Here is a 13,175-nt window from a genome sequence, read left to right as displayed (position 1 = left end):
GCACGGATCACCGGGGATCACCAGGGATCACTGGGGCTCACTGGGGATCATCTGCAGATCTTCACGGATCACTGGGGATCACTGGGGCTCACTGGGGATCACCGGGAATCACCAGGGACCACCATGGATCACCACGGATCACCGGGGATCATCTGCGGATCTTCACGGATCTCCGGGGCTCACCAGGAATCACCAGGGATCACCAGGGACCACCAGGGACCACCACGGATCACCGTGGATCACCAGGAATCACCGTGGATCACCGCAGACCACCGGGAATCACCAGGGACCACCAGGGATCACCGTGGATCACTGGGAATCACCGCAGATCACCGGGGATCACCGTGGATCACTGGGGATCATCTGCGGGGCTCATCTGCGGCTCTCCACGGATCACCAGGAATCACCACAGATCACCGTGGACCACCATGGATCACCAGGGACCGCCAGGGATCACCAGGGACCACCAGGGATCACTGGGAATCACTGCAGATCACCGGGGATCACCAGGAATCACCACAGATCACCAGGGATCACCACAGATCACCAGGGATCACCACAGATCACCAGGGATCACCATGGATCACCGCAGATCACCGTGGATCACCGCAGATCACCACAGATCACCGGGAATCACCATGGATCACCGCAGATCACCGGGAATCACCACGGATCACCGCAGATCACCGCAGATCACCGTGGGGGGACGCAGCTCTCCCCTCCGTGGTGGCTCCGCCGGTGCCGGCTCATGTTGGAGCTCTGGGCGAATCCCTTCCCGCACTGGGGACACTCGTAGGGTTTGTCCCCGCTGTGGATCCTCCGGTGCTTCACCAGGTGGGAGCCGCTCCTGAATCCCTTCCTGCACTGGGGACACTCGTGGGGTTTGTCCCCGCTGTGGATCCTCCGGTGCTTCACCAGGGAACATTTCCGAGCGAATCCCTTCCCGCACCGGGGGCAGCGGTGGGGCCTCTCCCCCGTGTGCACCTGCAGGTGCTGCCGGAGGGTGCTGCGGGTGTGGAAGCTCCTCCCGCATTTCTCGCACCCGTGGGGTCTCTCCTCGCCGTGGAAGCGCCGGTGGACGCTGAGGGTGCACTCGCGCTTGAATCCCTTCCCGCACTGGGGGCAGAGGAACGGCCTCTCCTCCCTGTGGCTCCCGAAATGCTTGAAGAGGAGGGACAGGAGCCGAAAGCTCTTCCCGCACTTGTCACACTCGTACGGCTTCTTCTCACTGTGGATCCGCTGGTGGGAAATGAGGTTGGAGCTGTTCCTGAAGCTCTTCCCACACTCAGGACAATCCTGGGGCTTCTCCCCGTCCCCGCTGTGGATCCTCTGGTGGGAAATGAGGTCAGAGCTGTTCCTGAAGCTCCTCCCACACTCGGGACAATCCTGGGGCTTCTCCTCGCTGTGGATCCTCTGGTGGGAGATGAAGTTGGAGATTCGCCTGAAGCTCTTCCCGCATTCCGGACACTCCTGGGGCTTCTCCCCGCTGTGGATCCTCTGGTGGGAGATGAGGTCGGAGCTGTTCCTGAAGCTCCTCCCACACTCAGGACAATTCTGGGGCTTCTCCTCATCATGGAGCTTCTCCTCACTGTGGATTTGCTGGTGGGAAATGAGGTCGGAGCTGTTCCTGAAGCTCTTCCCACACTCAGGACCCTCCTGGGGCTTCTCCTCATCGTGGAGCTTCTCCCCACTGTGGATTTGCTGGTGGGAGACGAGGTCAGAGCTGTTCCTGAAGATCTTCCCACACTCAGGACCCTCCTGGAGCCTCTCCCTGCTGTGCATTTTCCGGTGCGTGGTCACCTCAGAGCTCGTCCTGAATCTCTTCCCGCACTGGGGACAGGCGAAGGGTTTCTCCCCGCTGTGGATCCTCAGCTGAGTGACCAGGGAGGATTTTTGGTTGAAGGCCCCGGGGCACTGGGAGCAGCGGAAGGGCCTCTCGTCCGTGTGGGTGCGGAGGTGCACGAGGAGCGAGGAGCTGCTGTGGAAGCTCTTGGGGCACTGATGGCACCCGAAGGGTCTCTCCCCGCTGTGGATGCGCCGGTGCACGGTCAGGTGGAAATTCCGCTTGAAGCTCTTCCCGCACTCAGGGCAGGGGAAGGGTCTCTCGTCCGTGTGGATCCTGTGGTGCACGAGGAGCGAGGAGCGGGTTTGGAACCTCTTGGAACATTTCTCACACTCGTGGGGTCTCTCCCCCGTGTGGATCCTGCGGTGCTCGCGCAGCCCTGAGCTCGTCCTGAAGCTCTTCCCGCACTCCCCGCACTCGTGGGGTCTCTCCCCGGTGTGGATTCTGCGGTGGGAGCTCAGCAGGGATCTCTTGGTGAAGCTCTTCCCGCATTCCGAGCACTTGTGGGGCTTCTCCGAGCTCCCTCCCCGGCCCGGGCTCCCTCCTTCCCCCCGCGATCCCCGGGAATCGCAGCCGCTTCTCGCCCGGGATCTCCGAGCTTTTTCCTCCTCCTCCTCCTCCTCGCATCCCTGGGCTGCGGAGCCGCTCCCGAGGGGCTCTTCCAGAAGGTTCTGCCGCGGGGATTTGTCCTCCCCGCTCTCCATGCTCGGCTCTGGGGCGGGAGGGACGAGCAGAGGATGGGATTTGTCTCCGTGCCGGAGGGAAGGGGCAGGAGATCCCCCCGGGATCCCCCCGGGGACCCCCCGAGATCCCCCCGGGATCCCCCCGGGGCCGCTCCCGGTTGGGCTCCGGGCTCCTGCGAGCCCCGAACTTCCCCCGGCCCGCAAAGAATCCCCTCCCGAATCCCCTCCCGAATCCCCTCCCGAACCCCCTCCCGAACCCCCCGCGCTGGGCTCGGGGCGAGCGCTCCCGTCCCGCTCTCCTGCGGGGGAACCGCGTGGAGCGGCTGCTCCTCCTCTTCCTCCTCCTTCAACTCCTCCTCCTCCTCTTCCTCCTCCTTCAACTCCTCCTCCTCTTCCTCCTCCTTCAACTCCTCCTCCTCTTCCTCCTCCTTTAACTCCTCCTCCTCTTCCTCCTCTTCTTCCTCCTCTTCTTCTTCCTCCTCCTCTTCCTCCCGCTCCTCCTCCGCTCCCAGCCCGGCCCGGTCCGGGGCCGACACCCAAAAACAGCCGCGACCCCGCCCCGCGCGGCAGCGGGAGCGATACTGGGAGCACTGGGAGCGATACTGGGGGCACTGGGAGCGATACTGGGGGCACTGGGAGCGATACTGGGAGCACTGGGAGCGATACTGGGGGCACTGGGACGGAACTGGGGGCACTGGAAGCGATACTGGGAGCACCGGGAGCGATACTGGGAGCGATACTGGGAGCACTGGGAGCGATACTGGGGGCACTGGGAGGGATACTGGTCCCGGTGTCCGGTCCGGGTGGTCCCGGTGTTCCCGGTGTTCCCGGTGTCCGGTCCCGGTGTTCCCGGTGTTCCCGGTGTCCGGTCCCGGTCCGGCCGGTCTGATCCCGATCCCGGCTGTCTCCCCCGATCCGGGGATGTTCCCTCCCCATCCCGGTGCTGATCCCGAGCCGGGGGTGTTCTCCCCCCGATCCCGGGTGTGACCCCGATCCCGGGGCTGATCCCGGTGCTCCCCCCGATCCCGGGGCTGATCCCGGGGCTGATCCCGATCCCGGGTGTGACCCCGATCCCTGGATGTTCCCCCCCAGTCCCGGGATGTTTCCCCCCGATCCCGGGGTGCTCCCCCGATCCCGGTTCTGACCCCGATCCCGGGATGTTTCCCCCCGATCCCGGCGCTGATCCCGGTTCTGGCCCCGATCCCGGGATATTCCCCCCAATCCCGGGATGTTCCCCCCGATCCCGGCTCTGACCCCAATCCCGGGATGTTCCCCCCCCGATCCCGGTGTTGATCCCGGTTCTGGCCCCGATCCCGGGATGTTTCCCCCCGATCCCGGTGCTGATCCCGGTGCTGATCCCAATCCCGGGGTGTTCCCCTCTTCCCCCGATCCCGGCGCTGACCCCAATCCCGGGATGTTCCCCCCCCGATCCCGGCTCTGATCCCGGTGCTGACCCCCACCCCCGATCCCGGTGTTGATCCCGGTTCTGACCCCGATCCCGGGATGTTCCCCCCCGATCCCGGTGCTGATCCCGGTGCTGACCACCACCCCCCGATCCCGGGGCTGATCCCGGCTCTGATCCCGGTTCTGACCCCGATCCCGGGATGTTCCATCCCGATCCCGGGATGTTCCCCCCGATCCCGGCTCTGACCCCAATCCCGGGGTGTTCCCCCCCCGATCCCGGTGTTGATCCCGGTTCTGGCCCCGATCCCGGGATGTTCTACCCCCGATCCCGGGATGTTCCCCCCCCGATCCCGGGGTTGATCCCGGTTCTGGCCCCGCTCCCGGGATGTTCTCCCCCGATCCCGGGATGTTCCCCCCCCGATCCCGGCTCTGACCCCGATCCCGGGATGTTCCCCCCGATCCCGGGGTGTCCCCCCCCGATCCCGGGGTGTCCCCTCCCGATCCCGGGATGTTCTCCCCGATCCCGGTTCTGGCCCCGATCCCGGGGTGTTCCCCCCCGATCCCGGGATGTTCTCCCCGATCCCGGTTCTGATCCCGGCTCTGACCCCGATCCCGGGATGTTCCCCCCGATCCCGGGGTGTTCCCCCCCCGATCCCGGTGTTGATCCCGGTTCTGGCCCCGCTCCCGGGGGTCACGTGCTCGCTGATCCCGTTAAGAGCCTTTTCCCGGTGCTGGCGGGGGGGGGGAGGTGACACCATGGCCGCCCCCCCGGCCCGGACTGTCCTTGTCACCGGCTGCTCCTCGGGCATCGGGCTGGCCCTGGCCGTGAGGCTCGCCCGGGACCCCCGGAAACGATACCTGGGTGAGGGGGGGTCCCCGGGGGGCCGGGGGGTCCCCAGAGGGGTCAGGGGGGTCCCCAAAGGTCACCAAGGCCGGGGGGAGTCCCCAGGGGGGCCGGGGGGTCCCCAAAGGTCACCAGGGTGGTGAGGGGGGGTCCCCAGGGGGGCCGGGGGGTCCCTAAAGGGGTCAGGGGGGTCCCCAAAGGGGTCAGGGGGGTCCCCAGGGGGGCCGGGGGGTCCCCAGAGGGGTCAGGGGGGGTCCCTAAAGGGGTCAGGGGGGTCCCCAAAGGGGTCGGGGGGGTCCCCAAAGGGGTCAGGGGGGTCCCCAGGGGGGCCGGGGGGTCCCCAGAGGGGTCAGGGGGGTCCCCAAAGGGGTCAGGGGGGGTCCCTAAAGGGGTCAGGGGGGTCCCCAAAGGGGTCGGGGGGGTCCCCAAAGGTCACCAAGGCCGGGGGGGGTCCCCAGAGGGGCCGGGGGGGTCCCTAAAGGGGTCAGGGGGGTCCCCAAAGGTCACCAAGGTCAGGGGCGGTCCCCAAAGGGGCCGGGGGGGTCCCCGAAGGTCACCAAGGTGAGGGGGGGTCCCTAAAGGGGTCAGGGGGGTCCCCAGAGGGGTCAGGGGGGGTCCCCAAAGGGGTCAGGGGGGTGAGGAGGGGTCCCCAAATGTCCCCAAGGTCAGGGGGGGTCCCCAAATGTCACCAAGAGGGTGAGGAGGGGTCCCCAAATGTCCCCAAGGCAGGAGAGGAGCCGGGAAAAATCCCAGGAGGGAAGGGGGGGGACACCCCGGGATTGTCCCCAACACCTCGGGATTTTGGGATCCCCGAGGGGATTTTGGGATCCCGGGTGGATTTTTGGGACCCCTGATGGGTTTTTTGGGACCCCTGATGAATTTTTGGGTTTTTTTGGGACCCCTGATGGATTTTTGGGACCCCTGACTGGTTTTTGGGCTCAGTCCTGGCCACCATGCGGGACCTGTCGCGGCGAGTTTCGGAGGGGGGTCTCTAATGGGGTTTTTTGGGATCCCTGACGGATTTTTGGGACCCCTGATGGGTTTTTTGGGACCCCTGATGGATTTTTGGGACCCCTGATGGGTTTTTTGGGGTTTTTTGGGACCCCTGATGGATTTTTGGGACCCCTGACTGGTTTTTGGGCTCAGTCCTGGCCACCATGCGGGACCTGTGGGAGGGGGGGTCTCTAATGGGGTTTTTTGGGACCCCTGATGGGATTTTTGGGACCCCTGATGGATTTTTGGGACCCCTGATGGGTTTTTTGGGACCCCTGACTGGTTTCTGGGCTCAGTCCTGGCCACCATGCGGGACCTGTCATGGCGAGTTTGGGAGGGGGGGGTCTCTAATGGGGTTTTTTGGGATCCCTGCCGGGTTTTGGGGTTTTTTTGGGACCCCTGATGGATTTTTTGGGACCCCTGATGGGTTTTTTGGGGTTTTTTTGGGACCCCTGACTGGTTTTTGGGCTCAGTCCTGGCCACCATGCGGGACCTGTCGCGCCGGGGGCCGCTGGAGGAGGCGGCCGGGGCCACCCTTGGGGACACCCTGAGGATTCTGCGCCTCGATGTCACCAGCGACAGCTCCGTGGCCGAGTGCCTGGGGGGGGTCCCGGGGGGGCGCGTGGACGTCGTGGGTGAGAAATTTGGGGGGGATTTGGGGGGGATTTGGGAGATTTCCGGGGGTTTTGGGGCGGTTATTTGGGATTTTGGGGTTTTTTTGGGGTGGTTATTGAGATTTTGGGGGGTTTTTGGTGGATTTGGGGGGTTTTGGGGGGTTATTGGGAATTTTGGTTCTTTTGGGGGGGATTTGGGAGATTTCCGGGGGTTTTGGGGCAGTTATTGGGGATTTTGGAGGGTTTTGGGGTGAATTTTGTGATTTTGGGGTGGTTTTGGCTCGGTTATCAGGGATTTTGGGGTGGTTTTGGGATTTTGGGGGGTTTTGGGGCAGTTATTGGGGATTTTGGGGTGGGTTTGGGGAGTTTTCAGTGGGTTTGAGGGGATTTTGGGTGGTTTTGGGGTGGGTTTTGTGATTTTGGGGTGGTTTTGTGATTTTGGGGAGTTTTGGGTCAGTTATCAGGGATTTTGGGGTGGTTTTGTGATTTTGGGGTAGTTTTGGGGCAGTTATCAGGGATTTTTCGGTGGTTTTGGGCTGGTTTTTGTGATTTTGGGGTAGTTTTGAGTCAGTTATCAGGGTTTTTTCGGTGGTTTTGGGCTGGTTTTTGGGATTTTGGGGAGTTTTGAGTCAGTTATCAGGGTTTTTTCGGTGGTTTTGGGCTGGTTTTTGTGATTTTGGGGTAGTTTCATCTCACTTTTCAGACTCTTTCACAAACCACCCACATCAGCGACCTTTAACTGCCCCCAGGCTGGATTTGCAGCGGATTCCTGGGGGAGGTTTTCACTCAGATTTAATAAGATTAATAAGATTTTCTAAGATTTGGGGATCTCTGAGCCCCAGGGGCCGATTTTGGTGGGGATTTTGGGATTTTTTGGGATTGTCCCGACAGTGAACAACGCCGGGGTGGGGCTGGTGGGACCCCTGGAAAGCGCCACGGGGCCGCAGGTGCAGCGAGTGTTCGACACCAACGTTTTTGGGGTGCTGCGCCTGGCCCAGGCTCTGCTCCCCCAAATGAAGCGGCGCCGCAGCGGCCACATCGTGGTGGTCAGCAGCGTCATGGGGCTGCAGGGTGAGACCCCAAATCCTCCTCGGGAACCCCAAATTTGGGTTTGGGACCCCAAAAAACCCCCCTGGGGATGTCACGGAGGGCACAAAGGGTCCCAAACCCACCCCAAATCCTCCTTGGGAACCCCAAATCCTCCTTGGGAACCCCGAAATCCTCCTTGGGAACCCCGAAATCCTCACTGGGAACCCCAAATTCGGCTTTGGGAACCCAAAATTCTCCTCGGGAACCCTAAATTCGGCTTTGGGACCCCAAAAAACCCCCCTGGGGACGTCACGGAGGGCACAAAGAGTCCCAAACTCACCCCAAATCCTCCTCGGGAACCCCAAATTCGGGTTTGGGACCCCAAAATTCGGCTTTGGGACTCCAGAATTTGGGTTTGGGACCCCAAATTCGGCTTTGGGACCCCAAAAAACCCCCCTGGGGATGTCACAGAGGGCAGAGGGTGGTGGTGGGCAGCCCCAAATCCTCCCCAAATCCTCCTTGGGAACCCCAAATCCTCCTTGGGAGCCCCGAAATCCTCACTGGGAACCCCAAATTCGGCTTTGGGAACACAAAATTCGGGTTTGGGAACCCCAAATTCGGGTTTGGGACCCCAAAATTCGGGTTTGGGACCTTAAAATCCTCTTTGAGGCCAAATTTTGGGGTCTCAAAGCCAAATTTTGGGGGGATCGAGACCCCAAACCCCTCCCAGACCCCAAATTTTGGGGGATCGAGACCCCAAACCCCTCCCAGACCCCAAATTTTGGGGGGATCGAGACCCCAAACCCCTCCCAGACCCCAAATTTTGGGGGATCGAAACCCCAAACCCCCCCCAAATCCCCAAATTTCCCAAATTTGATTTTTAAACCTTCCCGAGCCCAAAAACGGCTCCCAAAACCCCCCCGGGACCCCCCTGGGAGGCTCCAAACCCCAAATTTTGGGGTTTTTGAGATCCCCAAATCCTTTCCCGACACCCCGGAATATTTTGGGGTCCCCCCAGGGGTCGTTTTCAACGACATCTACTCGGCCTCCAAGTTCGCCGTGGAGGGGCTTTGTGAGAGCCTGGCGGTGCAGCTGCTGCAGTTCAACGTCTTGTGAGTGTGGGGGGACCCCAAAATCCCCCAAAATCACCCCAAAATCCCCCAAAATCAGCTCAAAAATCTGCCCAAAATCACCCCAAAAATCTGCCCAAAATCAGCTCAAAAATCAGGCCAAAATCCCCCAAAATCAACCCAAAAATCTGCCCAAAATCAGCTCAAAAATCAGGCCAAAATCCCCCAAAATCAACCCAAAAATCTGCCCAAATCAGCACAAAAATCTGCCCAAATCAGCCGAAAAATCAGCAAAAAAATGTGCCCAAATCAGCTCAAAAATCACCCCAAAATCCCCCAAAATCACCCCAAAAATCAGCCCAAATCAGCTCAAAAATCACCCCAAATCACCCCAAAAATAGCCCCAAAAATCTGCCCAAATCAGCACAAAAATCAGCAAAAAAATCAGCTTCAAATCAGCCCAAAATCAGCCCAAAAATCAGCCCAAAATCAGCCCAAAAATCTGCCCAAATCACCCCAAAAATAGCCCCAAATGAGCCCAAAAATCAGCAAAAAAAATTAGCAAAAAAATCAGCTTCAAAATCAGCCCCAAATCACCCCAAAATCACCCCAAAATCCCCCCAAAAATCTGCCCAAAATCAGCTCAAAAATCAGCCCAAAATCCCCCAAAATCACCCCAAAAATCTGCCCAAAAATCTGCCCAAATCAGCACAAAAATCAGCAAAAAAATCTACCCTAAATCAGCCCCAAATCACCCCAAAATCACCCCAAAAATCTGCCCAAAATCAGCTCAAAAATCTGCCCAAATCAGCACAAAAATCAGCAAAAAATCTGCCCTAAATCACGCCAAAATCTGCCCAAATCAGCACAAAAATCAGCCCAAAATCCCCCAAAATCACCCCAAAAATCTGCCCAAAATCAGCTCAAAAATCAGCAAAAAAATCTGCCCCAAATCACGCCAAAATCTGCCCAAAATCAGCACAAAAATCAGCACAAAAATCGGCTTCAAATTGCCCCAAAAATCAGTCAAAAATCCTCCCAAAATCAGCCCCAAATCAGCCCAAAAATCTGCCCAAAATCAGCACAAAAATCAGCCCAAAATCCCCCAAAATCCCCCCAAAAATCTGCCCAAAAATCAGCTCAAAAATCACCCCAAAATCACCCCAAAAATCTGCCCAAAATCAGCCCAAAAATCAGCAAAAAAATCTGCCCAAATCAGCTCAAAAATCACCCAAAAAATCTGCCCAAAAATCAGCTCAAAAATCAGCCCCAAATCAGCCGAAAAATCAGAAAAAAAATCAACTTCAAATAACCCCAAAATCCGCCCAAATCACCCCAAAAATCCGCCCCAAATCAGACCAAAAATCAGCAAAAAAATCAGCTCCAAATCAGCCCAAAAATCCCAGTAAATTCTCCCAAAAATTCCCCCAAAAAATCCCATTAAATCCTCAAAAAAAATCCCAAAAAATTGCCCAAAAGATCTCAAAAAAATCCCAAAAAATCCCCCAAAAATTCCAAATAAATAAAAAAAAAATCCGAAAAAATCCCCCAAAAATTCTCAAAGAAATCCTCAAAAAAATTCCCAATAATCCTTAAAAAAATCCCAATAAATCCTTAAAAAATCCCAATAAATCCTCAAAAAATCCCAAAAAAATCCCAATAAAATCCCAATAAAATCCCAATAAAATCCCAATAAATTCCCAATAAATTCCCAATAAATTCCCAATAAAATCCCAATAAAATCCCAATAAAATCCCAATAAATTCCCAATAAATTCCCAATAAAATCCCAATAAAATCCCAATAAATTCCCAATAAAATCCCAATAAAATCCCAATAAATTCCCAATAAAATCCCAATAAAATCCCAATAAAATCCCAATAAATTCCCAATAAATTCCCAATAAAATCCCAATAAAATCCCAATAAATTCCCAATAAAATCCCAATAAAATCCCAATAAAATCCCAATAAAATCCCCCCATTCCCGCAGCGTGTCTCTGGTGGAGCCGGGCCCGGTGAACACCGAGTTCGAGCGCAAGGTCCTGCAGGAGGTGGAAAAATCGGAATTCCCAGGAACGGATCCCGAGACTCTGCGCTATTTCCGGGAGGTTTATCTGCCCGCCAGCCGCCAGGTGTTCGACACCTTCGGCCAAACCCCCGAGGAGGTGGCGCAGGTGAGGATTGGGAGAAATTTCGGGAATTTTTTGGGAATTTTTGGGGGATTTTTTGGGAATTTTTTGAGATTTTTTTGGGATTTTTTTGGGAATTTTTTGGAATTTTTTTGGGATTTTTTGGGGATTGTTTTGGGAATTTTTTGGGATTTTTTTGGGAATTTTTTGGGAATTTTTTGGGATATTTTTTGGAATTTTTTGGGATTTTTTGGGATTTTTTTGGAATTTTTTGGGAATTTTTTGAATTTTTTTTGGATTTTTTTTGGATTTTTTTGGATTTTTTTGGAATTTTTTGGGAATTTTTTGGGAATTTTTTGGATTTTTTTGGGGAATTTTTTGGGAATTTTTTTTTATTTTCTGGGAATTTTTCTGGTGATTTTTGGGATTTTTTGGGGGGATTTTCGGTGTTTTTGGGGTACCTGGGGTGGAATTTTTGGGGATTTTTGGGGTCCCCCTCACCCATGTCCCCCCCAGAGATTGGAGACCCCAGACCCCAATTTTGGGTGGAATTTCAAGGTTTTAGGTGGAGTTTTGGGGCATTTTGACCATTTCTGGGCCGGTTTTTGATGTTTTTTTGGGCTACCTGGGGTGGAATTTTTTTGGGGAATTTTGGGAATTTTGGGAATTTTGGGGTCCCCCTGACTCGTGTCCTCCCCAGAGACCCCAGACCCAAATCCTGGGTTGATTTTTTCGTCTTTCTGGCTCAATTTTGGGACATTTTGAGCCTTTTTGGGTGGATTTTTAACCATTTCCGAGCGGATTTTTTTGGTTTTTTGGGCTATCAGGGGTGGAATTTTTTGGGGAATTTTGGGAATTTTGGGAATTTTGGGGTCCCCCTGACTCGTGTCACCCCCAGAGACCCCAGACCCAAATCCTGGGAGGTTTTCTGCTCCATTTTGGGGCATTTTGACCATTTCTGGGCCGGTTTTTGATGTTTTTTGGGCTACCTGGGGTGGAATTTTTTGGGGAATTTTGGGAATTTTGGGGATTTTGGGGTCCCCCTGACTCGTGTCCCCCCCAGGCCATCGCTGCAGTGATCGGAGCCCCCCGCCCCCCATTCCGGACCCCCACCAACCCCCTGTACTCCCCCCTGCTCGCTCTGCGCTTCGCCGACCCCCGCGGGGATTTGGGGGTCAGAACCTTCCAGCGCCTCCTCTTCGACCTCGGCCCCGCGTTCCACCTGAGCCTGGCGGTGCTGAGGTGCCTCACCTGCCGCTGCTGCCGCCGCCGCGTCACCCCCGTCTGAGCAACACCAAAAATCTGTGAAGTTTTGGGGTTTTTTGGGATTTTTTTGGGATTTTTTTTGGATTTTTTTTGGATTTTTTTTTTATTTTTTTGGATTTTTTGGGGATTTTTTGGGGATTTTTTTTGGATTTTTTTTGGGATTTTTTTTGGGATTTTTTTGGATTTTTTTGGATTTTTTTGGGATTTTTTTGGGATTTTTTTTGGGATTTTTTTTGATTTTTTTTGGAATTTTTTTGGATTTTTTTTGGATTTTTTTTGGATTTTTTTGGGATTTTTGGGGGATTTTTTTGGGATTTTTTTGGGAATTTTTTGGATTTTTTTTTGGATTTTTTTTGGATTTTTTTTGGATTTTTTTTTATTTTTTGGGGATTTTTTGGTGATTTTTTTGGGATTTTTTTTTTATTTTTTTGGGATTTTTTTTTTATTTTTTGGGGATTTTTTGGGGATTTTTTTGGGAATTTTTGGGATTTTTTTTGGATTTTTTTTGGATTTTTTTTTTATTTTTTGGGGATTTTTTGGGGATTTTTTTGGGATTTTTTTTTTATTTTATGGGATTTTTTTTTGGATTATTTTTGGATATTTTTTGGATTTTATTGGGGTTTTTTGGGGGTTTTGGGGGTTCCACCTGAGCCTGGCGGCGCTGAGGTGCCTCACCTGCCGCTGCTGCCGCCGCCGCGTCACCCCCGTCTGAGCAACACCAAAAATCCGCGAGGTTTTGGGGAGAAAAACGCTTTTTTTGGGATTTTTTTGGGATTTTTTTTGGATTTTTTTGGATTTTTTTTTGGATTTTTTTGGGATTTTTTTGGATTTTTTTTGGATTTTTTTTGGATTTTTTTTGGATTTTTTGGGGATTTTTTTGGGATTTTTTGGATTTTTTGGGGATTTTTTGGGGATTTTTTTGGGATTTTTTTGGGAATTTTTGGGATTTTTTTTGGGATTTTTTTGGGATTTCTTTTTTATTTTTTTGGGATTTTTTTGGGATTTTTTGGGATTTTGTTTTATTTTTTTGGATTTTTTTTGGCTTTTTTTGAGGCAAAATTTGGGAGTTTTGGGGGTTTTCCTTCTTTTTTTGGGTTTTATTTTTTTTAGGGGTTTTTTTTGGTTTTTTGGGGGGATTCTGATGGAATTTTGTGGGATTCTGATGGAATTTTGCGGGATTTCGATGGAATTTTGGGGGGATTTTGATGGAATTTTGTGGGGTTTTGATGGAATTTTGCGGGATTTCGGTGGAATTTTGGGGGGATTTCGGTGGAATTTTGGGGGGAATTTTGGGAATTTC

At 54.2% G+C, this 13,175-nt stretch overlaps 2 protein-coding genes across 2 annotated transcripts; one reads left to right on the top strand and one right to left on the bottom strand.

Annotated features, from left to right (window-relative positions):
- Positions 1-536: 536 nt before the first annotated feature.
- Positions 537-2,870, bottom strand: LOC131591274 (zinc finger protein 420-like). The gene is made up of 2 exons (XM_058861803.1): positions 2,784-2,870; positions 537-2,555 (listed from the first exon to the last, which is right to left on the bottom strand). Exon 2 carries the CDS (start codon positions 2,545-2,547, stop codon positions 694-696), a length of 1,854 nt encoding a protein of 617 aa, XP_058717786.1. The 5' UTR covers positions 2,548-2,555; positions 2,784-2,870; the 3' UTR covers positions 537-693.
- A 1,814-nt stretch (positions 2,871-4,684) lies between these two features.
- On the top strand, positions 4,685-11,897 carry RDH8 (retinol dehydrogenase 8). Its single transcript, XM_058861699.1, has 6 exons — positions 4,685-4,792; positions 6,241-6,402; positions 7,273-7,452; positions 8,429-8,522; positions 10,471-10,654; positions 11,673-11,897. Exons 1-6 carry the CDS (start codon positions 4,687-4,689, stop codon positions 11,895-11,897), a joined length of 951 nt encoding a protein of 316 aa, XP_058717682.1. The 5' UTR covers positions 4,685-4,686.
- Positions 11,898-13,175: the final 1,278 nt, after the last annotated feature.

The sequence above is a fragment of the Poecile atricapillus genome, chromosome 39, assembly GCF_030490865.1.
Source record: "Poecile atricapillus isolate bPoeAtr1 chromosome 39, bPoeAtr1.hap1, whole genome shotgun sequence".
Classification (NCBI taxonomy): domain Eukaryota; kingdom Metazoa; phylum Chordata; class Aves; order Passeriformes; family Paridae; genus Poecile; species Poecile atricapillus.
The sequence above is the reverse complement of the archived record's forward strand: the minus strand, read 5'-3'. Positions and strand labels throughout refer to the sequence as shown.

What these genes read in the sequence shown, in the direction of transcription:
- LOC131591274 (XM_058861803.1), bottom strand. Translation starts at nt 2,547, where the DNA reads ATGGAGAGCGGGGAGGACAAATCCCCGCGGCAGAACCTTCTGGAAGAG.
- RDH8 (XM_058861699.1), top strand. Translation starts at nt 4,687, where the DNA reads ATGGCCGCCCCCCCGGCCCGGACTGTCCTTGTCACCGGCTGCTCCTCG. An exon ending in CAGCGTCATGGGGCTGCAGG is followed by an intron (nt 7,453 to 8,428) that starts GTGAGACCCCAA and finishes GGGTCCCCCCAG; the next exon opens with GGGTCGTTTTCAACGACATC. An exon ending in CTGCTGCAGTTCAACGTCTT is followed by an intron (nt 8,523 to 10,470) that starts GTGAGTGTGGGG and finishes CCATTCCCGCAG; the next exon opens with CGTGTCTCTGGTGGAGCCGG.